This window comes from Rutilus rutilus, assembly GCF_951802725.1.
Source record: "Rutilus rutilus genome assembly, chromosome: 8".
Taxonomy (NCBI): domain Eukaryota; kingdom Metazoa; phylum Chordata; class Actinopteri; order Cypriniformes; family Leuciscidae; genus Rutilus; species Rutilus rutilus.
Genome location: NC_140222.1, coordinates 25,984,170 through 26,011,626, shown reverse-complemented (window position 1 = coordinate 26,011,626; position 27,457 = coordinate 25,984,170). Strand labels below are relative to the sequence as shown.

Below are 27,457 nucleotides of genomic sequence, written 5' to 3'. Positions count from 1 at the left end.
ATAAACCGCCAGTAGGAGGCGGCAGGCGACCATCTAAATGAGTGAGTCATTGATGCAAAGTGCATAAAGTTAAAATACTGAAACTAATAAAACAAGTTTTAAAAAAGAATGTTTCATTTGATTCAATTTTAGATGATGGAATATGCAGAAAGAATAGAATTGAGCAGAAAGGTCTATTGCTTTATAGCGTATTCATTTCGTGCATCATGTTTTTGAAAAGTAACTAGTAAAGTAACTAGTAAAGTAACTAATTACTTTTGAAAATAAGTAATCAGTAAAGTAACTGGATTACTTTCTTGGAGAAGTAATCAGTAATCAGTAACTAATTACTTTTTCCAAGTAACTTGACCAACACTGGTCAGTAGGAGATATTAGTTTACATTTTCAAACATTCCTTTTGCCATTAATTGTAAATAGAATTGACCAATTTACTACTATGACATTATTTTTGAAAGCATCCTCACTTTGCAGTATTTTTACACAAGTGCCTAAAACTTTTCACAGTACTGTAGCTTTGCAGGATGGTTTCTTCAAGTGTCTTGGAGATGTTGCCACAGTTCTTCTGGATTTAGTCTGTCAGTTTTAGGTGTCCTGGACATTTTCATGAGATTCACTCTTTTCGATCATGTAAAATTTAAACCCTTGTTAAGTAAAACTCCAAACGCGTATTTTGTTAATACGTTTAAATACCTGTCAATCTGAAACTTGAGTATTGCTAATGTCAATCATCATATGTCGGCTTAAAAGCTTAGCAATGAAGACGTCACTCGGAAAGCATGTGTAATGTCCTCTCGCTAACCCCGTATTCAAACAGACCCCCACCTTCCTTTCCATTTCAATCTATTCTCTTATCGTTTAAAGCTGAGAAAATATTTATCTGTTTAAGATTGCTCAGACCCCAAGGGACCACTGCTCCTTTCCTTAAATGGAGGAGAGCAGGAGCAAATGAAGCAGAGGTATATTTTTCCTCACTTCCCCTACCCTTCTATCTCTCTGTAGACACAGACATCCGAAGGCCTTGAAAATATCTTGAATCCTAATTTTACTCTATTGGAAAGTTTCACGGAGGCCAGACTTGTGATACTCTGCTCTGGGATTCCCACTACTGGAGGAATAACATCCAAGCCTTTTCCCAACGGAGATGTTTTCCGGCTTTCTCATTATAGGTCGCTAACGTATAGATGTTTATGTAAGCTTTTTCCCTGAAGGAAATACGGCTGTTTGTGGAAAGAAATGCAGCTGTATTTCTTATGTTTGGGACATCAGTGGGGAACATATTCAAATTTGCTGTTTTAATTCTGCAACAGATTAACTGTTATATGACTGTCCGGTTTGTTCTAGGGACCAGCTCAAACTAGTATAATTTAAAGAGATAGTTCACCCAAAAATGAAATTTATCATTTACTCACCCTCAAGTTGTTCCAAACTTGTATGAGTTTCTTTCTTCTGTTTAACACAAAAGAAGATATTTTGAAGAATGCTGGTAACCAGACAGTTGACGGTAGCCATTTCATATTATTATATATTTTTTTCTACTGTGGAAGTCAGTGGCAACCGTCAACTGTCTGGTTTCATGCAGGGTTTGAACAATGTAAGGGTGAGTAAAGGGGATGACCGAATTTTCATTTTTGGGTGAACTAACCCTTTAAGTTGCATAATTGCAAGACATATGCTTTAATCATGAATGTCTGGTCATGGACATTCATTGGTCAGAAAGGGTTGAAAACATTGAAAACATACTATTTGCCCCAAAAAAGGTGCATACCCATTTTCAACTTTATAACAAATAGATGTTATGCCAACTTCTGCGTGAAGGAAATACGGCTGTTTGTTTTAGCTGTATTTCTTATGTTTGGGTCATCAGTGTGGAATCAGTTCGTCGTCGGTTAGGAACCTGGGTGTGCTCTTTGATACCAATCTTTCATTTGAAAGTCACGTTTCTAGTATCTGTAAAACCGCATTCTTCCATCTTAAAAATATATCAAAATTACGACATATGCTTTCAATGTCAAATGCAGAACAATTAGTTCATGCGTTCATGACATCAAGGCTAGATTATTGCTAGGTGGTTGCCCTGCACGCTTAATAAACAAACTACAGCTGGTCCAAAGCTCAAGTTCTTACCGGAACCAGGAAGTATGACCATATTAGCCCTGTTCTGTCAACACTGCATTGGCTCCCTATTAAACATTGTATACATTTTTAAATATTGCTGATTACTTACAAAGCACTAAATGGTTTATCTACGCAGTACTTGAGCGAGCTCTTAACGCATTATATCCTTCACATCTATTGCGATCTCAAAATTCCGGCCAGTTGATAATACCTAGAATATCAAAATTGACTGCTGGCGGTAGATCCTTTTCCTATTAAGCACCAAAACTTTGGAACAGCCTTCCTAACATTGTCCGGGAAGCAGACACACTCTGTCAGTTTAAATTGTCAGTTTAAATCCGTCATCACGTATTCGCGTTGTTGAGGTTTGCGCGGAGATGATAACGTTTTTCAATGCTTGCACCTTGGAACCTGTTTCCAGGTTTGCGTTCTCGAGCCGCCAGGCACTGTTGTTGTGCGGATTAGCGGGCTGGAGCGCTTTAAGGGTTTTCTGTTAGAACCGGTATCGTGTAAGCGGCCCCTAAGTTAATAACTAATGATCTTTGCAACGGAAGTCAATCAATCAAAACTAACTTTAGCTGGACAATAACTTTATTCTAGAGCTGCTGTAAAGCCAAAACAATCTCTGTTACTTTAATTTCCTATTATCACTGTAAAGCTGCTTTGAAACAATCTACATTGTTAAAAGCGCTATATAAATGAAGGTGACTTGACTTTTTTATCCTGCAATAGACTTACTAGAAAATTGCCAGGTTTGTTCTGAGAAAAGCTTATGTAATATTTTTCCCCTGAATTAATGTGTGTAAAGAAAGCAAATTCGGTCAAACTTGTTTTCTTGTTCACCTTCCTCCAAACCATTCTCCACTGAACTTAAAAGAGGTGAATTTTAACCAGAGTGAGTTCAAGTCTCTGAAAAGTCAGAAAGGGACTTCTTATCTCCGAAATGGTTTTTTTTTTCTCCTCACCGCGGGATGAGCGCTAGTCTAAAGCTTTGTTTCGAAAGAGCGACTGAGCGAACGGCAGAGGAGGGGTTTCATTAGATAGTGAGAAAATTGCAGAGGTAGTCAGACGGCAGATAACGGCCTGGTAATAAGAGAACAGAAATGTACTGATTGCAGGTCCTTTATATGAGCCCAAGGAGACTTGGGTGATTAGGAGCACGGCTGACGTGAGATCACAAAGACTCTCGTGGGCTTTCCTGACCCTGACATTGATCAGCCACTGCAGGATCACACCGTTAACACGTTCATTAGCATTTCGTGCCCTATTACGACTCCGCCGCAGGATGTAGTCACAGGTCTTGGGTCGGCAATCGCTCCATATTTGAACAATCAAAGGTGATTGAATGGATCTTTATTCTTTAAGTAGACGGTTTTGTGGCTCAAAGTAAATTATGACTGATGCTCACTGACCTCTAAATGTGTCAGACAAGACAATGGATTGAAGACTGTCCCCTGTGTGTGTCTTTGCAGGATCAGTGGGGACACGTGGAGGAGATCGAGCTGGTGAACGATGGAACCGGCCTTGGATTTGGTATTGTTGGAGCCAAGGGAACCGGAATGGTGGTCAGGACCGTGGTGCCAGACAGTGTGGCCCATAAGGTTTGTCTTTGCGCATCCTACGTGTTTATTCAATGCACTTTGGGGAAAATTATGGGTAATTTCTGAACCATTAAGTTGTGTTAATATATATGATTCTGTAGTTTCAGATTCAGAGTTGTTTTTTAATGAATTTGGTGAACTGATTCACAAAACTGGCCTGAACGATTTGTTCATGATGCAGACTGAACCAACCACTTACTGACTCATTGCACTGTTAATTCCCCCCCCCCCTCAGATCTTAGAAATGATTTATATTGATTTGAGCAATTTGTTCTTACATCAAAGTGAATGGGTCTCATTGACTCATTGAACCCTCTTTTGGTCATGAATAAATCATGTTGATTAATATTAAGAATGTTCTTTTTTAGAATAGCAATGTCTGATTTGTGAATTAATCGTTGTGTTGAGTCAACTATTTTTAATGAATCATGTGAACTAATTTACAAAACCGGACTGAGCCAACAACTTGCTGAACTCATTCTTTTGATTAATCTTAGTTTGATTCATGAACTAATTGTGCAGAGCAACATGAATTGGTTGTAAATCAGTCTCACAGACCAAAATTTTCTTTCTCTGAACAATTTGTTCATGAATTTTACTGAATTGTTTTAACTTTTAGATGTGACTGAAAAAATCATGGTGAATGATTTAACAAAATTGACTGAATCAGTGCAAATCAGTTTTCGGTGAAACAATACTTTCAGAAATGTTCATTAATCTGTGTTTAAAATTATTCATTTGAATCCTTTTATATTTTTGTCAAGGAATCCTATTTACTCACACACATTTGCTGGCCACTTTTTTAACATCTTTTTCCAACTGCATGTTGACGCAAATATCTAATCAGCCAATCACATGGCAGCAACTCAATGCATTTGGGCATGTTGTCCGATCTGCTGAAGAAGTTTAAACTGAGCATAAGAATGGGGAAGAAAGGTGATTTAAGTGATTTTGAATGTGGCGTGGTTGTTGCTGCTAGATGAGCTGGTCTGAGTATTTTAGAAACTGCTGATCTACTGGGATTTTCACACACAGCCATCTCTAAGGTTTAGAGAGAATGGCCAGGAATAGAGAAAATATCCAGTGAGCGGCAGTTCTGTGGGTGAAAATGCCTTGTTGATGCCAGAGGAGAATGGCCCGGACTGGTTCAAGCTGATAGAAAGGCAACAGTAACTCAAATAACCACTCATTACAACCGAGGTTTGCAGAAGAGCATCTCTAAACAAACTGCATGTCCAACCTTGAAGCAGATGAGCTACAGCAGCAGAAGACACACCGGTGTCACTCCTGTCAGATAAGAACAGGAAACTGAGGCTACAATGTGCACTGGCTCACCAAAATTGGACTGTAGAAGATTGGAAAAAGGTTGCCTGGTCTGATGAGTCTCAATTTCTGCTGCAACATTCAGATGGTCGGGTCAGATTTTGGTGTAAACAACATGAAAGCATGGATCCATCCTGCCTAGTATCAACAGTTCAAGCTGCTGCTGGTGTAATGGTGTGGGGGATATATTTTCTTGGCACACTTAGTACCAACTGAGCATTGTTTTTAAAAGCCTCAGCCTACTGCAGTAGCCTACAGTATTGTTGCTGACCATGTCAGTGGACCCATCTTCTGATGGTTACTTCCAGCAGGATAATATACCATGTTACAAAGCTCAAATCATCTCATACTGGTTTCTTGATTGTGACAATGAGTTCACCATATCAAAGACTATAGAAATAGAAAGACTGTTCACTCCTATTACATATTAATGGGAGAAACTGCAACTCGCAATATTGTGAAAAACGTCCTGCCTTTTAAGTAAAAGAGCCAATTGCTGATTGGTAAAGTCATTGCTTCATTGCAGCTGCCGTTTGAAGCTCCGGTTCCCATAGAAACTCGTGCTTAGGACTGCACATGCGCATTGGCTGGTCTAGCATGAAAAATAAGCTTTTTTTTTTAATGCTATTTGAGCATAAAAAACAACATTTAGGACAGTTCATGTCAGATTTTGTTGTTGATTTGAAATATGTTATTTTAATTGTGAGATTTCAGGATTCCCCCATTCAAATAGATAGGACTTGGATGCCAAAATAGCTTCCCGAAGGCGTTGCAAATATGGCCGCTGAGTGAACAGACTTTTCTTGAAAGGGCCTTTGACCATACTCAAATGGCCTCCACAGTCATCAGATCTCAATCCAATAGAGCACCTTTAGGATGTGCTGGAATGGGAGATTCACATCATGGATGTGCAGCTGTCAAATCTGCAGCAACTGTGTGATGCTATCATGCCAATATGTTTCCAGCATGCCATGAAGAATTAGAGCAGTTCTGAAGGCAAAACCCCGAGCGGAGTGTTTTTTTCTTTTATCGTCTTTTCTTTGTCAGTGTGGTATGTTATAAATGTTTAACTAAATGTCAACATTAGGGGAACAGTTACACGATACAAAAGTTTAAGGTAGGATGCGTACAGTATGTGTTTGCAGTAATTCCATTTAGAAGCTTTTTTTCTGTCCGTTTCTTCTATAAAACCTTTGAAGTGGAAACTTGAAAAACAGATTGTTCAATACACACCTACTGATGTCAGCTTTACTCTCTTCAATGCTTAGCCAGGAGGGACAGAGACTGGAAAACAACCTGTCCTGGTTTAGACCCCTCACACACACACACACACACACACACATATACACACACCTCCTCTTCTCTCCCACCCAGTGTCCACAGCTCAGGCAACAAACCCCTTCTTGTTCAAAAGGCACATTGCTTGCATTTCACACATCAGTGGATCTTATGCTCCAAAAAAGCTGTCAAAATCAGGGCTTTGTTATCCCTGGCGTTTCCCATTTCAACCTTTAATGGCTGCGGTGGGCTTCAATGCACCCCCGCTGTCCCCAGCACAGTGGCAGGAACAAGCTGCCGAGATTTTCCCTGAACAAGTTGATGTATCAAACGCCTTTCATGTCTCGCGCCTCACAAAGACGGCTGTTCTCCTCTCCGCGCTTTGTGTAATCACTCTTTAGTCCTCCCCTTCCTCTCGCCGTTCATTTGGCCCGTCTGCCAGAGTCCTAGAAAGAAGAATACGTCTCACAGCTCAAGCGGACCGGAAAGGGCCGTTAGGAAAGGCCACGTAAGAGTGACACGGTTATTGTGGATGTTAGACTTTTGGCTCCTGCACCTGTGGATGATTGAAACAAATTAGGTTGTAAATGTGAGATTTGGCTCAGGCCTGCGTTTGGGAGGTAAATTATACTTTGGGGCCGGTGAAAATGACTTCTGATATGGACTCCAATTGTTAACTGGTAAAATGGGTTTGTGTCTGTGCTGGTACCTAACAAGTTGTGTCATGTGTGTCATACGGATGGTAGTATTTCTATATAATAACAATAGCTAAATTCAGTATACAGTTAGAACTGTAAATATTACTTTGTTAAACATAATATATTATTAAACATTTAGATACAATTTAGTTTAATATAATTACATTTTAATAAAATTGAAATATAGAGACATTTAATTTTATATTATTGTATATATATACAGTACCAGTCAAAAGTTTGGAAACGTTAATATTTTTAATGCTTTTGAAAGAAGTCTCTTATGCTCATCAAGCCTGCAGTTAAAAAAACAAAACAAAAACAAAACAGTAATATTATGAAATATTATTACAATTTAAAATAATGGTTCTCTTTTTTAATATACTTTAAAATGTAATTTATTTTTGTGATGCAAAGCTGAATTTTCATCAGCAAGTACTCCCGTCTTTGGTGTCTTATGATCCTTCAGAAATCGTTAAATTGATAAAAGGTGATGGTAACGATTTATATTGTTAGAAATGTTTTTATTTGAATAAATGCTGTTTTTATGAATAAATGCTGTTAACGTTTTACTCATCAATGAATCCTGAAAAAAGTATTCCAAAAAAATATATTAAACAGCACAACTGTTTCCATCATTGATAATAACTGAGTATCAAATCATCATATTAGAATGATTTCTGAAGGATCATAAGACACCAAAGACTGGAGTACTTGCTGATGAAAATTCAGCTTTGCATCACAAAAATAAATTACATTTTAAAGTATATTAAAAAAGAGAACCATTATTTTAAATTGTAATAATATTTCATAATGTTACAGTTTTTTTTTTTTTTTTTTTTTTTTTTTTTAACTGCAGGCTTGATGAGCATAAGAGACTTCTTGCAAAAGCATTAAAAATAGTAGTGTTTCCAAACTTTTGACTGGTACTGTATATATTTTTATTTATTTATTATTTTTAACAATATATAGTCATGTGAAATAGAAAGTACACCCTGATTGAGTTCTATGGTTTTACGTATTAGGACATAATAAACAATCATCTGATCTTTGGTAGGTCTTAAAATAAGGTGAAGAACAACACATGACATATTATACCGTGTCATTATTTATTTAACACAAATAAGGCCAAAGTGACTAAGTACACCCTATGATTCAATTGCCTGTAGAACCATCTTTAGCAGCAATAACTTGAAGTAGTCATTTTCTGTAAGACTTTATCAGTTTCTCACATCATTGTGGAGGAATTTTGACCCGCTCTTCTTTAGAACGTTGCTTCAGTTCATTGAGTTTTGTGGGAATCTGTTCATGCACAGCTCTCTTAAAGGGATAGTTCACCCAAAAATGAAAATTCTGTCATCATTTACTCACCCTCAAGTTGTTCCAAACCTGTATGAGTTTATTTGTTCTGCTGAACACAAAGGAAGATATTTGGAAGAACGTTTGTAATCAACAGATCTCGGTCCCCATTGACTTCCATAGTAGGAAAAAAATATACTATGGTAGTCAATGGGGACCGAGATCTGTTTGGTTACAAACATTCTACCAAATATCTTCCTTTGTGTTCAGCAGAACAAAGAAACTCATACAGGTTTGGAACAACTTGAGGGTGAGTAAACAATGATAGAAGTTTCATTTTTGGGTGAACTATCCCTTTAAAGTCCCGCCACCGCATTTCAGTCGGGTTGAGGTCTGGACTTTGATTGGGCCAGTGAAACACCTTGATTCTTTTCTTTTTCAGCCATTCTGTTATAGATTTGCTGGTGTGCTTGTGATCATTGTCCTGTTGCGTGGCCCAGTATCGGCCAAGCTTTAGCTGTCGGACAGATGGCTTCACATTTGACTCTAGAAGGCTTTGGAATACAGAGGAGTTCATGGTCAACTCAATGACTGCAAGGTGCTCAGGTCCTGTGGCTGCAAAACAAGCCAGAAATCATCAACCCTCCGATCAGTGTGATGGACAGTTGGTATGAGGTGTTTGGTTTTCGCCAAATGTGGCGCTGCGCATTATGGCCAAACATCTCCACTTTGGTCTCATCTGTTCCAAGTACAGTGTTTCAGAAGTCTTGAGGTTTGTTCAGATGCAACTTTGCAAACCTAAGCCGTGCTGCCATGTTCTTTTTAAACAGAAGATGCTTTCTCCTGGCAACCCTTCCAAACATATCATACATAGTCTTTTTCTAATTTTACTGCCATGAACTTTAACATTTAACATGCTAACTGAGACTTGTAGAGTCTGAGGTGTAGTTTTTAGGTCTTTTGCGATAATGGGAATTACAATCTGGATGCTTTACAATATTGTCTTTTTTACATGATAGTAATTTGGGGAGGGGGTGCAATCAGTTATTTAAAAAAATGTTGGATGGATGTATGGATCGATAGATTCACCTCATGTATGATGACTTCAACTTCCTCCTCCATTCTCTCATTTACCCCTCCCAGGACGGGAGGCTGAGAACAGGGGACTACATCCTGCGGATCGGTGAGACGCACACTCTGGGTCTGGCCAGTGAGCAGGTGGTGAAGGTGCTGCAGTCCTGCGGTAGCCATGTGCGGATGCTGATCGCACGAGACCCGCTGGAGGAAGCCCAGCCTCCACCTCCACCTGCCCCTGCCACAGCTCCCATCACCTCCCTGCCACCTCCACCTCCAGTGCCAGCCCGCAGGGGCAGCAAAACGGTACGGAGAACACCAGCTTTAAAATTACTCTGGGAATGTTTGATTGATTGTTATTATGATGATTAGCTTTACCGTGCAGTGTCACATAATACCAAAAATACTATATAATTATACTAAATATTTTAATTTAGAATTTTAGACTATTTTACCCCATAACCAATATATTTAAAAAATAATAATGATGTTTTGAACTTACTTTTTTTTTTATCACAACATTTTTATATTATCAGTTAAGCACCTTTTCACCTACATTCTTATTGCTTATATTTTATTGCAAATAAAATACAATTTAAATATTTCATAATAAATATACAGGTATTTAAATGACATTTTATTAAATTAGTTTTACCACATGTACTTTTTTTTTTTTTTTTTACAAAATGTATTAAATAAAAAGAAAACGTACTACAATAATAAAAATCATCAAGAGATATGAGAATTTAAAAGATATAGAATATTCAGTAAAATAATCATTGAAATAATGTTCAAGTAAAATATCCAGATTTATTACTGCAGTGAGAAATTGAAGGACAACATTCTTTTTTTAATAAAAATAATGTTACAGTGCAAAAAAATGACAACTGATGGATGGATAGAAAAATATTGTTTAAAGGTTTTATGCTCCATTCTGTCACCTGATGGAGTTTTGGTTCCTTGCCACTGTCGCCTTTGGCTTTTGGCTTGCTTAAGCCCCTTTCACACAGAGATTCCGGAAAATACACGGATAAAGAGACCCGGGATTTGACCCGGGTTCGTTTGATTTTGGTTCATTCACACTGCCAGTGATTTTCCGGAATCAGAGAGTGCGTTCACACACAACCCCTAAAAAATGCCGTAAAGACACGTGACATTGATGTGACTTGTAAAGTTGTAATCTATTAAGTTTGCTTATGAGCTGCGAAACCACGCTTGTGCATTTTTTTCTCTGATTCGATCATAAACTTGCGCTTTACGTACCGTTTGACAGCTTGCGAACGATCCCGGCTTCAGCGTCATCACTACGACACGGCAATATTACGGCTTTTGTTCACACAGCGCGCGTTCCGGAACTGAACACGGCAATGTTACTAGGTCCCCAACACGGCATCGATCCCGGGTCGTGTTTGCGTTCACACAGAAGGCGCTCTGGCAATTTGCCGGCAATTTCCCGGGTTCAAAGCGCTGTGTGAAAGGGGCTTTAGACACTTAATATTCAGCAATATTATTGATCTGCCTCCATTGACACCATTATATAAGAACTGAACTGAGCTGGACGATGACATCACGGTTTTCTCCAGAGCGGCTTTATATATAATTTAACTACATTTTTACAACAGAAATGAAACATCACTGAACTTGCTTAAGCTGGACTGTGACACTATTTTCTTCTAGATCTTTATTTTCCTGTTATCTCTGTAAAGCTGCTTTGAAACAATCTGTATTGTAAAAAGTGCTATGTAAATAAACATGACTTGACTTGGTAGATTGGATGGATGGATGGATAAGATTCCTGATAGATGGATAGATTCCAATTAGATTGGAAAAACAAACGTATTGAAAGAGCGGGTACAAATATGACTGAACATGTTTTCATAAGATTCACCTCATAAATGTACAATGTTTATAAACTGTTTCTACACACAGTGTAAGTATCTGATCTGTTATTTATGCAGCCGAATTTGGAGGGCTACGAAATCCACGAAGTTGCGTTAAAAAAGAAGGAGGGCCAGAGCCTTGGGATCTCTATAATCGGATACAACGCTTTGACCACTGAGGGTAAGAAACATATTTTGCCTTGTTTTTTTTTCCCAGAAACCCAACTACTAATCAGTTTGCTGTTAATTATTATTTACTCGCATCTCTCGTCTCTGTTGCATGTCAGATGCGGTGGGGGTCTTCGTGAAGAACGTGGTTCCAGGCAGCGCCGCTGAGCAGAGCGGGAAAATCCATGTCCACGACAGGATAATAGCAGTGGGTTCTTAATCACTTTTTAATGAGCTCTACCTTAATTAGCCCCGTGTCCGTACGAGCGCTCTGACAGAACAGGACGCCAACTAAGCGAGACGTCTCTTTCATCTTGCATCGATTCACAGTTTAATAAGAGCGGGTTTAAGCATGGACGTGGTCAGCTGTCATGCTCTCCCCAGCCTCACGCTAGGCTAATCAGTCCCGGTGAGGCGAATTGGAGAGCCCGGTTAGCTGGGCCTACAGTGACTTCTTGATTGTCTTTGTGTCTGTGTTGCACAGTTGGATGGCGTGAACCTTCAGGGATTCACCAACCAGGAAGTCCTGGAGGTAATGAAGCGGACAGGCGATATCGTACACCTTACCCTCATTAGGAAGATCATCTCACCCAAGAGAACCAGCGTAGAGAAATCGCTAGATAAAGGTAAAGTGACATGTTTGGAATTTGGATCAGATCTGTACATCAGTTAATTATTTTATCATTTAATTGTAACACATTTAATTAATTGAAGAAAATAAATAATATGTGAAATGATTGGCCTTTCAAACTGCATCAAAATTGGAAGTTCAAACAAATATTTCTATTATATTTAAATTTTAATATTAAATATTGAAATTAAATTTTAACATGTTCTGTTCATTTATAAGAAAACAAATAATATGTAAAGTTATTGGAGTTTCAGATTGCATCAAAACAGCAAATTCAAACACAAATATTTATATTTAATATTAAATATTTAAATTTCACTTTTATGCATTCCGTTAATTTTTAAGAAATAATGTTAAATTATTGGGCTTTCAAATTGCATCAAAACAAGACATTTTTTATTTAAATCTGCATAAATTCAATAATAATAAAACTTTCCCTACATTATCAATTTCTTTAAAAAATGTACAAATAAAAATGTATATTCAATTTTATATTAAATGTATATTTAATATATTTTAGAGATTTAGAATATTAATTATGAAAATGTATTAAATGTTTTATTTTATTTTAATTTTTATAAATGATTCGTTTCGTTCCTAAAGTAAAGAAAATAAATAATATTTGTAATTACTGGGCTGTCAAACACACACACACACACACACACACACACACACACACTCATAAATTACAAAAAGTATTGAGCTCTTTAAATGTCATGCCTTCTTGACTCTTACAGCACCACGAGTCCAAATATCTTCCACAGGTTATTTTGCACAATGTTTAATCAGGAAAACCACAGGCCTGTGTGGTAAACGCCTGTAAAATAGTTATATGGGAGCTCGTCTCATGAACAGGATACAGGAAAAATCTGCCCATGGTGCTCAGGACAGACATGCTGTTGACATGTGTTTGAGTTTCCATCAAAGAGCTTTTATTACTGTAAAAATAAAACTTTAGGCCTACCTAACATTATTGCTTTAGCTGTGTCAAATCTGACTGTTTTTATGATCTTCAGTTGTCTTGGATTGACTTTACAATTTGATATTTTTATATGCATTTGAATTTGTATAAATTGCTGTTATAGTCTGGTTACAAATATGATTCAGAATTAAATGTACATGTTTATATACTTGCGTACACAGTCCAGAGAGAGTCGTCGCGTGTGTCTCTGAAGAGATCGTCTGAGATCAAGGCGCGTGCGGATCAGAGGGGCTCTGTGGTGGAGTCGATGGACCCTGCTCTGAGTGGGTTCAAACAACAGCTGCAGGAGAAGAGTGAGTCCGTTCACACACATACAGGTGCTCAACAATATTGGGCGGTATCGCAGATGGCCAGCCTGACAGCAGTTGTCCCGCTCTCGTAAAGACATCCTTAACTTTGTTTTGATTGGCTTAGTGGTTTACACTGAAATGTTGGGTGCTCATGCACTAATTAAAGGGCTGTTCACTCCAAGAACAGGAACTAAGATAACTAGGGCTGCACATAAATAGTGCGCATGCGTAGTAAAAATAAACAATGCTCACCAGTGGGACATGGACACGTTTACTTACTGGAGTAGGATTTTTCTCCATCTCTGGTAAGATAGCAATCATGATTACAAGTGTGTTCATTAATTATTAGGTGCGCAACAGATCGCAGTTGATCCGTGATCCGTACGGACCAGGCCCCGCGGTTCGGCATGCATGATTTGCGGATTAACTGCTAAGTTTAACCATCATAGAGTGAAAGTTTATCTTTTGGATGTGTTTTGTCTCGCCAATTTACACATTCAAACGATTTAAAACGTGGAAGAAGAGGCGAAAATCGGGACTCTCGAGCTGTTATCTGTGTTAGAGAGAGAGAGAGAGAGAGAGAGGCGCGTTTCAGACAGCGCACGAACACCGAATTGATTCCTCTTTCCGAATTGATTCCTCTTTACTTGCACTTGAACGAACACATACACGATTATGTCAAAATACCCGTCTCGACAAGCATTCTCTCGGTTATGTCAAAAGTGAACAGTTGGGAAAGAAACCGGATGTGTGTCAGTGTATTTGGTCCGTGCATTCGGTCTTAAAGTGACAGCAACCTAATATTCCTGCTGTTGTCTTTGTCATTAATGTAAATAAAAATTAAAAATCATCATCATCTACCATATTCGAGAGAAAAAAAGATTGTAAGGAGAGCAGTCAGGAGGAAATTGATGACGACAGCTTGTAGGATAAGTGTGCCGCGTAAAGTGCGAGTACCCAGCAGCATCTCCAGGTGCTCCCTTGAGAACCAGACCAAAAAAGTTATGTTCTGACTATAACTCTATATAAGAGTTCCCACCATTAGGATTTTACGTAAACTGTATTCTAAAGCTTTAGACTGAGGAATCCGGTCCGGCTGCGCTCCCCTCTGGATGGGGGTCAGATTCAGGCCAGCTTATACACCGAGCTTAGCAGGCATTGTTTCAGCCTGGCTAGTCGGCAGATATAAATATGGCGATAGGCGTACTGGAAGCGGAAGAGCAGGCCTTGGCTGAGGCCGAAGCAGCCCGGAGCTCTAGTTACATTCTGCCCTAATTAATCCGGACAAGACCCGGTACCTGCCAAACTCCTAAATAAAGCGTTCTGTTGCACTGGGCCAATGCATGCCCGGGATAACAATGATTGGTTGTCAGGGACTCATTTCCCAAAGCTGGAATCATAGCACGTGTAAAATGATAGCCGCCCTCAAGTCAAAACACACACCGCTTTAATCATGCTTTCACCTCCAACTTTTTTTTCCCCTGTGGTCTTAGAAATTGTACTGCCATGTGAGCGTGTAGATGTTTAAATATTTTCTTTATGGATAGTGCTCGACTGTTTTGGTACATTGATGTGTCATTTGATAAGAGTGAACTGAGAGGTTTCGCTAAATTTCACCCTTCGATTTTAAAGATAACTACCCTGGAAGTGCCATTAAATGTGTTTCTTTTGTGTCCTGTAAAGTTGAAAATCTCTGGAAACAGATGTGTTTCAGCCCTACTATAAAAAAAAAAAAAAGTGGACAACATGGACTAGTTGCTGCTGGGTTTTCTGCACTTTTTCCAAGTTCTGTCACACCAGCAGTTTCGACCCATTAAAATCATTCGAACGTTGACACAGAAGAACGCTCAATCACAGAGACGGTTGACAATCGGTCCATGTTGGTATAATTATAGTCCACAGTTGCTCCAGAAATGCCCACAGCAGTTAAAAACCATTGGAAGTACTATGTAAAACCTCATTTACTCAACTTTTGTGGGTCTTTTGTAACTTTTCCCATGTGATGCCCCTCTTTTGAATGTTGAGTGACGTTTGGATAGGCAGTGGACATTCTTTCTCGGTGTCAGCAGAGTTTTTCCTGATACATAAACATAACAAGCCATTGGCGTGATCAACATTTCCCCTGTTCTCCATATTTTCCATTGTGCCGCACCTGGGCTGCAGATGTTGGCTGGGGTTTGACGTCCCACGTGTAGAAGCGATGCATTGCTGTATTAATGTACTCAAACATTTGTGATGAATGGTGTTGCAAGTGAGGCGTTAGAAATGCTAATTTAATCAGGTCTGCATCCATTGCTCTCACTCACTCACTGACTTTACTTTTTAATGTAACAAGCATTTTTTTTTTTTTGCTTTTTGTACAAGTGGTCAGTAAAAGGAGCTTATTTTTCATACGTTTTATATGAGGCTTTCCATTTTTTGTTTTTAACAAAATATAAAGTTTGGGGTCGGTAAAAAAAAATTTAAACAAGAAATATATATTTTTATTCAGCAAGGGTGCATCAAATTGATCAAAAGTGACAGAAAATAAATTTTTATATTTACAAAAGATTTGTAATTCAAATAAACGCTGTTTTTTTTTATTTTTTCTTATTACTTCCCATTCTTTAAAGAATCCTAAAAAGCAGCAAAAACTATTTTCAACATTAATGATAACAAGAAATGTTTCTTAAGCACCAAATCAACATATTAGAATGATTTCTGAAGGATCATGTGACACTGAAGACTGGAGTAATGATGCTGAAAGTGTAGATTTGCCACCACAGAATAAATTACATTTTAAAAAATATATTCAAATAGAAAACAAAAATATATTTCACATTATTAGTGTTTTTGATCTAATAAGTGCGGCCTTGGTGAGCATAAGAGACTTTCAAAAACATTAATAAATCTTACCGACCCAAAACATTTGAACAATGTTTTTATTTAACAATGTTAAATATATATATATATATATATATATATATATATATATATATATATATATATATATATATATATATATATATATATATATATTTATATATTTATGTTTAAATTACAGCTAAATATTATGTTTTTGGTAATTAAAATGTAATAATTTTAAAGCATTTTTTTACTATGATGAAATGAATATCAGTTAGTGACTATCATTATGATGTATGCTTTTAATCTGTAGCATACAACTAAAAAGATTAACAACAGGCCAAAATCAAGGTATACTGGTAGGTGGTATACTGATAATTGATGCTTTTGAAACTAGCTACTTTTCATGTTAGCTAAGTTTTATCAGCATATTTAATAGGTCTCACAAAAAACAACAAAAAACAAACATGGGATTTGTGTCTATTATTATTATTATTATTATTATTATTATTATTATTATATTATTTTTTATTTATTTATTTATTTATTTATATAAAGTGGGACACCAAATTGTACCTGATTCATGACAAGTAGTACCTGGTAAATTTACCGCTTAGACTACAGAAGAACATCTTTGTTTTCTTACCAAGAGCACATTTTCTCTGAAATCCCACACTACACTCACCCCATATCATAGTTAAGGGTCACAAGTGCTCATAATAGCTGTTCCACCCATTTACTTGCCTCCATTGCCCTTTGGGCTTTCAGCCGATATTGTTCCCTGGCGTCCCGTTGTCGTTTTCTGCAGTATCACTGCTGACTCCTCTCTCAACTCTTGCCCTCGGCGCACTCTCAGCCCTCTGATTATATTCATCCGTCAACCTGACATCAATCCCATGCTAGTATGCGGCACCTGACATTAATGTCATACGTTTCCACTCACTCTGTCACGGACAGTGGGCACCCAAATGGCGGTAATTGACTTTAAACGCTGCTCTCATTATTGTGTGTGTTGTAGTGCAAGAGCCGGCCCCGCTGACGGAGATGGAGCTTCGTGCTAAATGGGAGCAGGCGCTTGGTCCGCATTACGATGTTATGGTAAGCAAAAGCGAAGGGGAAGTAATGTTAACAGATGCTAAGTGCGGCTCTCAATTAAACATGAAGCAAACTGCACATCAGCAAGAACCGCCGGCACTTACGCATGCTGTGATAAGAGATGTTCGATCGACCAGCTAAATCTGGCCATAGATTGCCTTAGTTGACTCCTACTGGATTTGAGTTCATGTGCTGACATACTGTTGTTTGGGGTTTTTACCATAAAGGGAGTGTGTTGACCGCAACAGGTTACCACTATGGAGTTGTTGTTTTTTTTAGGATTTTGTTTTGAGTTTTAGTTTTTTGAGGTTTTATTTATTTATTTTTAAATGTATTTATATATAGATATATACATTTATTTGTTATACTGTTTTATATGCATTCTGTTTTATTTTTTACAGGTTGTACAGCTTGACCCTGTCATAGAAGATGATATTGAGCTACAGAAGTACTCCAAGGTAACGTGGAAACAGCAGTCACAATTTATGATTCATTCATTTGTTCATTCAGCACTATAGTAGGGCTGGGCGATCTATCAAATATTCATAATATATAGTGGAGATGGAGGCAAGTTAGTCGCACGCAATCCTTCTTTGTCTCATGACTTGCAAGCATGAGAGCATTACAATATTAGATTTTTTTTTTTTTTTTAGCTCCTCACAAGTTAAGTTCAATTCATTTCCATTAATCAATTTGTTTCAATGGATTTCTTCATAACCCTGAACAATTTGTATGCATGATCACACAAAAAGGTCTGTTGAAGTCCTCACCTTGCTTTTAATATTTTATGTTTTAGTAAAAATATACGTAGGTAAATTCAGCTATACAACCATGGCTGTTTGGTTGTAATGATGATTCCTTTTAAAGGGTTCGTTCACCAAAAAATGAAAATTCTGTCATTAATTACTCACCCTCATGTTGTTCCAAACCCGTAAGACCTTCGTTCATCTTCGGAACACAAATGAAGATATTTTTGATGAAATCTGAGAGTTTTCTGTCACTCCATTGAAATATCAAGATATATATTTAATCTACACCACACTCTGTAGTGACCCGCAACGTTTGCGTAATTGTGAAATTATGTTTCTACAGCTTCTCCCAATACACACGATGCGCTTGGGCGTGGAACTAGATTCTTTTGATGGACACCACTACATTTCTACAGTGGCTCCTGAGGGCCCTGTGGCAAAACATGGGCTACTTCGACCAGAGGATGAACTTCTGGAGGTAAAGTAATATTAAAGCGCATTACCCAGCATCTACACTGGTGACGTGGGTCTTCCCTGCACCCTCTCTGTTTGGCATTATGGTTTTGTGGGCTCCCAGTGTTTGGCCAGCCTGCAGTTTTGCTTTTGGCTTGCTTTGGTGAGCCTCTTCTCAGTTGCCTTAATAACACTGACCTTTGCATCCTGCCAGCACCAAGCCTCCAGGAAGGCTTGCTGCTGCTGGCTCATAGATGTTCTGGCAGGAGGGCTCCTGAGTCTGACCGAGGCCATCTGCATGACTGTCCCCTGCCCTAACCTCCCCACTGGCCTTGCTTCCTGCCCCCTTCCCTCTAAACTTCCCCCTCCCACCTGGTCTGGCGGCCGAAGGCCGGATGGATGGTGAAAGTAGGGGAGATTTGCAGGGCTGCAGGGGAAGTGGCTTATAAGATGTGGCGTACCTCAAGGATCCATCCTGGGGCTAATGCATTTGTTGAGGAACCTTTTATGAAAATCCCAAATTTCAGTGGAACCAGTATCCTAATATACTTTTCTTGGTCTTGCTAGATGCTTGCAAGCCCAGTGGTGTGTGTGTGTGTGTGTGTGTGTGTAAGAGCCTATGGCTTCCCCCTGGTTTGGGCAGATGGCACAGTGCCGCTCCCACTCGCCATAGCAGCTCCAGGCTTGCCCACTCCATGAAATGCCAATCAAAGATGACCAGTGGATGTCACAGAGACTATTTTTGTATTAACTATTATAAATGACCATATTTTTAGTACCCCTACTGACTGATCTGGGAAACCGTGCAGTGTTACATATTCTTTTTGTTTGTAAGTGAATTTTCTCCCAATAAAATGTGTGTTGTATTTGTAGGTGAATGGCGTGCAGTTGTATGGGAAGTCTAGGCGAGAGGCTGTTGCGTTCCTCAGAGAGGTTCCTCCTCCCTTTACTTTGGTTTGCTGCAGACGTCTCGCTGAAGAGGGCAGCGAATACCAACCTGAATCTGAAGAGTGGCACTCATCCAGCCCCTCAGCCAGCCTACAGGAGCAGGTAATAGAAACATACATGCACAGGGTCCAAAATTAACACTCAACAACTGCCAAATATGAGTAAAAATTTACTTTGGGAAGTTACTCGGAATTGGCCAATACTTTAAAAAGAACTGCAAAATAATAAATGCTTGCTCATTTTGTATTAATTTTACAGATTGAGAATAACCTCTCCATGTTGGCCAAAGATACAAGTCTACGCAACAGCATAAGGGAAGACTTACAGGTTTGTCCATATCCTCTAATAAAACATTACTACTCTATTTTAGCTCAGTAGTTCTCTATTTTTTTTGCTTCAGGATCTATATTTTACATTATCATGTGGCTCCAAAATTGTTTATCATACAAAAGTAAAAAGAAAAAATTTACATCAAACTAGGTTAAAAATGTAATACATTATATTATATAATTAATGATATTTATTATTTTCATCTCTGTAAGCTCATTTACGAATTTTTGGGTCACGACCCACCAATTGAGAACCCCTGCTCAATATGATTTGTGTTTTTCTTTTCAGGACCGTCAGGCATTTGCAATGGAGCAAGAGGTTGAAGATGAAGGAGAGCCTACAGAGTCAAGCAGCCCTGAGAGAGAGCAGATGGATGAGGAGAAGGATGATGAAGAAAAAGAAGAAGAGGAGGAGGATGAAGGGGAAATGGCTCTATGGTCTCCGAATGTGCTGGTGCTAGAACTAGAGAAAGGAGAGCGAGGTCTTGGCTTCAGCATACTAGACTATCAGGTGGGGAATTGCTTAATTTCTTTTTACTTCATTTCTCCATGGTTACCATGCACTGTAAAGTCGTCTATAAATTAAGAAATGTATGCAGTAAATACAAGACTAATCACAATTCAGTATGCAAACAGATATAAGAAAGAGGTTCGATCACAACTCAATTTACAAATATTATGATAATGTCTTTATGTTCCGTTACATTTTAAATGTTGAACATATTGATAGAATGTAACGGATCATGAAGAATTAAGTAAAAGGGAGATTTTTAAACTAACTCTAGTAAAATTTGCAAAAAACAGCAACAAAAATGGATTACATATTAAGGCTGAAAATATCTTAGAAACCTCTTGATTGCTTGGAAACCTTATGTTAAGTAGTTTAGAGTAAATGAATGGCGGAAGTTGTATACGTCTGCAGTTTAGAAAACACCCTGACCATAATGTTTAATGAATACTGCTGCCTTGCGAAAACTGTAGTAAATAACAAATATCAGACCATAAAATGTGACAAATTTTATCAAAAACAAGTACCATTGATCCATATTTTCTGTAAAATGCCAAGGAAAGACAATATCAGCTTTCCTTTAAGCAGGAGGAAAAAGGAGACCGGACTCAATGAATCCCCCTTGACTTTACTAAAGTGTGATCACAGGAAACTTGCATTGATGTCACAAGTCTTTGGACACTGAACAAAAGAAAGCAGTGAAACCTTTCTGACTAGGGCCGCTGTTTATCTGGCCTCGTGCCAACCGTCAAACCCTTTGCTCTGCTCACTTAGTACGTAAAGCTGCTTTCCTCCTTCCTTCATTAGCCCTCTAATCAGGGTTAGTACATAACTGCACGTTGATCCTGAATCAGAAGTGATCATGTAATGAGGCCACTTAGAATGCAGAACCTCTCCTGCAGACCTGCTCTCCACCGCTCCTGTGGGACGCCTCGTGTTTTATATTATCCAGCCATGGGTTCCAATTGATTTCATGCAGGGAAATGGTATTGGCAGGAGAAAAGCATGCCCATTCTTTTGCAACTTCATCAGGACTATAATAAATGGCTGCCGCATCATGGCGAAAGTGAACGGGGATCATGTTTTAATGGTAAGGTATGCTTCTTTCCTCGTCAGAGGCTGCCGTGAATGATGGGGGCCGTGGCGACATGGACAGAATTACATTGCCGCTTAATAGCGATAACCTGAGCAGTGATCCCTTAAATTCTTCCTTTCTCTTCATCTCTCTGGTAAATGAAGGAATGAAGATGGAGGAGGGAGGAGGGAACTAGGGACAGTGTCCATAGGCTCTGAGCTAGAAAAAAATATGTTTTGCTGACTCAAAGTCCTTTGTTTTCTTTTTTATTGCTATTACGAGATTGTATGAGGCTACGCAGGGGTTTTTTGTTTGTTTTTGCTGCATGAACAAGTACAAACGAATTGCATCGATACCGCATCGATGATCTGAATTTGAGATGATCTCATCCCCACCAAGGCGAGAAGAGAAGAAATTCACAGTCCTGCAACTTGGATCATAGATCATTGTCATGAAGAGTCTGAAGTACTAAAGCTTACTTTGCAGATCTTCTGGAGGAGTTGCTGGTGCATCCTGGGGTTTATTGGAAGCCATATTGACCTGTGCAGCTCCCCCTCGGTCGAACTCACCGTCTTCGTGCTCTGCACCAGCTGAGCCCCCTCCACCTAGCCCCGTATGTTTGCTTATCTGCACCGAAACGAACGCTTTTCAACCCGAGGGCCTCATGCATGATGGGTGGGAATTGATTCAGAGGAGGAGGGGGTGTAGGCACTTGCAGAGTTGTGAAAGAAGTGTTAAAATGTCCATAAATGTATGAGCTGTAAGGAATTGCCAGAAATACTAAAGCGCAACTCCCACAATGCAATGATGGGTATGGTCTTCTACGGTCTTCTAATGGAGAAGGAATCTCTCAACCTTTCGTCTTGAGTTCTTTTCTGTTTCCCGCGGCAGACGAGCCAGGGTCTCTCCAGTCTGCAAAGGGGGAAATTGATTTTGCCGTTCTCTCCAGTAAGAGGCCTAAGTTGATAAGGCCGCGTCGAGACCTGCAGACATGCTTGGAGCCTTCGAGAACCTTCAGTCTCCCCCTCTTTCTACCGCCCTCTTTCTACTCTTCTCATCTCAACCGCTAATATTACCCCCAAAGCAAGGAGACCTTGTAACCGCAGCTAGATTGATGGGAGCCCACGGTCACACTGACAGCTGGAAACCAGGGAGTTTTTCTTCCCTAAATGACACCCCTGACTGCGCGAGTGACGTGAAGTGGCGACGACAAAACCATTTGGAGTCATGGCTCGTTTTTTTGCTCTGACAAGAAGGGGATCTCGAAGTAAGAAGCACTGCATGGCAACATGAGAAGGACCCCATTGGTCGTCCTAGCCATCCTGGTAATGGAGATTAATGAAGGTCATCTTGATCTGAAGAGTCTTGAAAGTCAACTGATCTGAAGAATTGAGCTGTGACGGTTTTGTTTTAAGCGGGATTATAACATGGCCATTTAAAAGTCATTACTAAAAGTTCTGACTAACAATTGAATTTGTCTATGAAGTCATGGTGCTGCCAGGCTGAACTGAAGTATTATTGAGCAGCTTTTCTGCAAAGGGATCAGGGTAGATGTAGCTTATGTGAAGCTAAATGTTATGTTAAGCTAAATGTAGCTTAACATAACCCTCTGTTTGGGCAGCATGTCGGCCCTACACCAGCTTCAAAAAGGAAAAAATAATAAACTTGTAGTGTAAAATAATAGCATGAAGAACATGCAGAATTTGAGCTGCAACATGTTCTCAGAAGGGTCTTGCGCCTGCAAATGCCATTTTGCAAGTGGGCTGTAAACGCTCTCTCTCTGCAAAACAAGTTTATTTGTTACGTAGGTTGTGAATGCTTGGCTCCAATAATAATGTCCAAGGAGAAGAGATCTGAGAGAATGCATTTTTGAATCATTTTCGATGGTTCAAAGAGCCTAACCTGCACATCAATACAGCATTTAGTCTCATCCAGTGAATGTTTTAAAGGAGAGTCATAAATCATCCCGGTGTGTTATTATTTATTTATAGTTGTTTATTTATTCTGTGGCCCGAAGCTGCAGAAACTGACCAAGGGCTATTTTATTACCCTCGCAGGAAAATAAGCTACCAAATCGACTGCAGACACCATCCTAAATGTTAATATGTTGAAGAAGAATATGCATTATGATTGTGTGTATGTAACATCATGTTGTTTCTCAACGGTGTCTTCCAATATTAGGATCCGATTTGTAGCAGATCCAAGGGAGATTTGTTTGGATTTACTGCCATTGTCATTTCTGCACCATCTATGCCACCTGTTCCTAAGTCAAACAGCTGCCCACAGCTGTAAGTTATAATAAACAACGGCTGATGCATTGTTCCTCCTCCTTGTGTGACTCTTTTTACATGACTAGCGTCAAGACTTCAATGCACCTCGCAATAGTAACGTCATAGCTAGTAGCGAGAAACCGGTAAGTGAACAGATGTCAAAACAAATAAAGTGGGTAACACTTTGCCATGCATTTTCCTTTTGAATTTCATGGTATATTTTGAATTGGAACAGCAAAAAGTTTAAATTGTCTGAACTTGGAGCCTCATGTTACAGTGTTTGGCCTTTGTTTGCCATGCAACCTGAGGTAATGCTGTAGCTTAACTCTTCACTTCGTAGAATTATTTGCATTGGAAAACATTGATGTGAGTCATTTAAAATGGCCTCATGCCTAACCAAAGTTATTTTTATTTTTTAACAAAAGCAACATGAAGCGAGGCAAACATACTTAAGCAGACTATTCTAGAGGGATAGTTTCGAGGAATTGATGTGATTGTGCAATTTGCTTGTCTGTGGAAGTGGCATCCTTTCTCCTCTAAAGGCAACTATGGTCAGAACAACCAAAAAAAAGATTAAAAGAGAAAAAGCAAGAGACCGACGTCCTGGTGTTCCTGGTATTCTGTTCAGCAAGATTGAAGGTGAGTCGGAGCGAAACAGATGACTTGGCCTGCCGTTGATTCCTGCAAAACAGCAGATTTACTGTCCGCCTGACACCACACTGAAGAATTTCAATCCGTTCGACAAGCAGGGCCAGCAAAGGGAACGCTTGGAGGAGACGGTAGTAAACCTAAGCCAGCAAGAAATATGGGAGATCCATTCTGGGCAGCCAATGCTAATGCCCATCTGTTAGCTAGCGGAGAGTTTCGACCATTATTAAGGTTATGTAGACCACAGGAAAACATCATGATGGAACTGTTACCGTTGCCATGAACTCATTTAATCCAATTCCGACTGGCTTTTTTTAGCTGCCGATGGTTGTGTGGAAATGTTGTAATGTGCAACACCAGCCAGGAACTTCTGGGATTTTTGTTTTCTTTGGATCCTGCGATGTTCCTCACACCTGTAGCATGGAAGACAGCTACTCTCCCAATAAGCCATGTACTGTACACCATCTAAATCATATGAACACTCAGATGGAAATGCAAATAAGAAATGGAGCAACCTAGCTCTTTCTTTCCATCTCTCATGCAAACATTCATCCTGATCATCGTCTTTATTCCGTAGCAAGGTGACGTATTGTCGTATTAGGAGCCCCCTGTGCTAGCTCGTTCCTCTTGGCTTTTTTTTTTCCATATAAAAGCTGCTCTACTGACATCACTGGCCATGTGGGATGAGAGGAGGGCTTGGAAAGCAAAGCATGCTTGGCTGGGACCCGGCAGCCGGACAATGCAGCCTGTGTCCTCCTAAAGCGCCAGCTGGAGTGGAACTTCAAATCCTCTCTCCAACTTTTTCCTGTCTTTTTTTCCCCCCTCATTCTTTCCCTTCTAGCAGGCCTCAGTTCCTCTAGCTCTGAAATTGCTTTTCTCTTCTCGTCTGCTTACCGTACAGCAGTGGCTCACTGGGTAATCAGGAGGCAGTAATTGCTGGGCTTGCTGACCCACTTTTTATGTTTGGGCTGGGTGAAGTCTCCTGGTCCACTGTCCGCAGTTTCGCTCGGGGGCTCCACTGAAGTTGATTGTTAAAAATCCTTGTCAGTAATATGTTACCTCCGTGGTCTGAGTGATCTGAACTTGTCTTTTGTGACCCTGTCCGAAGATGGGGTCAACTGCAGAACAGATTCATGTTAAAATCTGAAAAATTGCAAGGATTGGGTGTTCGGCCGGTCTTTTGACATGGTTGGTCGTAAATGTTCATGGGCAGATAGATGAGATTACTAATGACTGCGCTCCCGCTTCAGTTTTTACTCTCAAATAACTACTTGTTAATCACTTTTATATTGTCATACGCCACATAAAAGCCGCCCATATGGGTCATGAAATATATTGTTGGAGACATCAAATCGGTTGAATTGCAGTTTTATGGCAGAGCTCCCCAGAGATGTGATTGATACTGTGGCACTTGGGTTGTTGGAGTGGGAAGTTGGCCTCATTTGGCCTTCCAGCAAGTTTGTCATGCTCTTTTGCAAGTAGATTTTAATGCGTGGATCCCAGAGTCATTTCTGTTATGAAGTCATTTCAAATTAGTTCAAAAGGTACTGCCTAACTTGAATGACCACAGGAATGAAGGCTGCTTGTTTGCAATCTTCTATTCTCTGCTTACATTGGTTCAGTTTGAAATGTTTGTGTGAAGTTTTAAACAAATAAATGAAACTTCAAAAGGCAGTCGTCATGATCTGCTTTTTGATGTGACTGTGACGTATAGGTTAAATCACGGTCACTATTGCTCCACTCTGCTCATGTTTTTTTCTGTTTGCTATGGTCTGCATTGCCCTCTGCAGGACCCTCTGGATGTTGCACGCTCTGTGATCGTCATCCGCTCTGTGGTTCCTGGAGGGGAAGCTGACAATCACGGCGGGCTTTTCCCGGGTGACCAGCTGGTTTTCGTCAATGACACCTATCTAGACACATGCTCTCTGGCCCAGGCTGTAGAGGTTCTCAAATCTGCTCCACCTGGGATAGTCTACCTTGGAATCAGGAAACCCCTGGCGGTATGTAATTATGGCCCCATAATATTAACATTCAGTGCTGGAGGTGTTTTATTTGGATAAATATTTGAGATTGGTGGGTATTTCAACCAAGCTCTCAAACTAGTCCACCACAATGTGACTTTATATCTCACAGTATGACTTTATTCCTTATTTTAATCTTTCTCACAATTATCCACTTAATCTTGATGCAGCCTGCCAAACAAGATTGATTAATCTTAATAAATAGTTAACTCCTACTAGTGGCAAAAGGGTACATGTGATATGTCCATTTATTTTGTATTGATTTTTTGCATTCTTTTGTTTCTATGAACTATACAGACAGAGGACAGAGGTAGTGAGCAGCAGTCCTCTTGGCCTGTAGAGGGCGCCGATGAGCAACCAGTGGCAAAGCAGGTCGTCAGCCACACTCTCCCATCTATGCCAGAGGTATTCAGAATACGCCTTTACTTTGCAAGCAGTTAATAATTTTATTCAGCAAGGATTCATTAAATTGATTCAAAGTGTCAGTAAAAATTTATATTTCAAATAAAGGCTGTTTTTATTTTTTTTATCAAATCATCAAAAATTGCTGACAGTTTCCACACATGTGTGTGTATATATATATATATATATATGTGTGTGTGTGTGTGTATATATGTATATGTATGTATGTACTTATATAATCCTGTATTCACATATCCAATAGACCATATAAAAATCCCATTCTTAAATACATAGAAACTTAAAAAAAATATATATATATATATATATTTATTGTAATGCAGATTCGCCAAATATAGATTGATCTGAACAAAAAAAAAAAGTGAAAATTTGCTAAAAAAATTGTGAAATGTATTTTTTTAAACAAAATTGCAAGTAAATTTAGTTAAGTTAGCAGAAGTTAATAAAATAAATTTAGACTAAATGTTTTGTTGTTGGTCCTTGGCATGAAAAAAGTTTAAGACCCCTGCTCTAAACATCTGTAAACAGGCTCATGTCCATCAATATGTAGGAAGGAAACCCAACTACAGTTGTGATTTAACAAATAGAGCATGCACTGAAGCGAGAAAGAAAAAGAGTGTGAGGAAAAAGAGGAGCAAATGAGCGAGCCTCCTGAGAGGGATCTTTTTGGAGGTGATGCATGACCCCCTCTACGGGCCTTTGAAATGTACCGTATTATCCTTGAATTTTAGCAAAGATGTAATTGAGGCGGCCGAGTCAAG

At 39.2% G+C, this 27,457-nt stretch overlaps 1 protein-coding gene across 1 annotated transcript in view; it reads left to right on the top strand.

The window, feature by feature from the left end:
* Positions 1–27,457, top strand: part of patj (PATJ crumbs cell polarity complex component) — a 126,020-nt gene that overhangs the window by 21,456 nt on the left and 77,107 nt on the right. The window contains exons 8-21 of the mRNA XM_084417002.1: positions 3,588–3,716; positions 9,455–9,691; positions 11,344–11,446; positions 11,553–11,641; positions 11,918–12,059; positions 13,208–13,339; positions 17,199–17,278; positions 17,677–17,733; positions 18,368–18,502; positions 19,351–19,527; positions 19,684–19,752; positions 20,044–20,265; positions 26,046–26,255; positions 26,574–26,681. Coding sequence (XP_084273128.1) covers positions 3,588–3,716; positions 9,455–9,691; positions 11,344–11,446; positions 11,553–11,641; positions 11,918–12,059; positions 13,208–13,339; positions 17,199–17,278; positions 17,677–17,733; positions 18,368–18,502; positions 19,351–19,527; positions 19,684–19,752; positions 20,044–20,265; positions 26,046–26,255; positions 26,574–26,681 — 1,890 coding nt within the window. The remainder of the gene's footprint in view (positions 1–3,587; positions 3,717–9,454; positions 9,692–11,343; positions 11,447–11,552; positions 11,642–11,917; positions 12,060–13,207; positions 13,340–17,198; positions 17,279–17,676; positions 17,734–18,367; positions 18,503–19,350; positions 19,528–19,683; positions 19,753–20,043; positions 20,266–26,045; positions 26,256–26,573; positions 26,682–27,457) is intronic.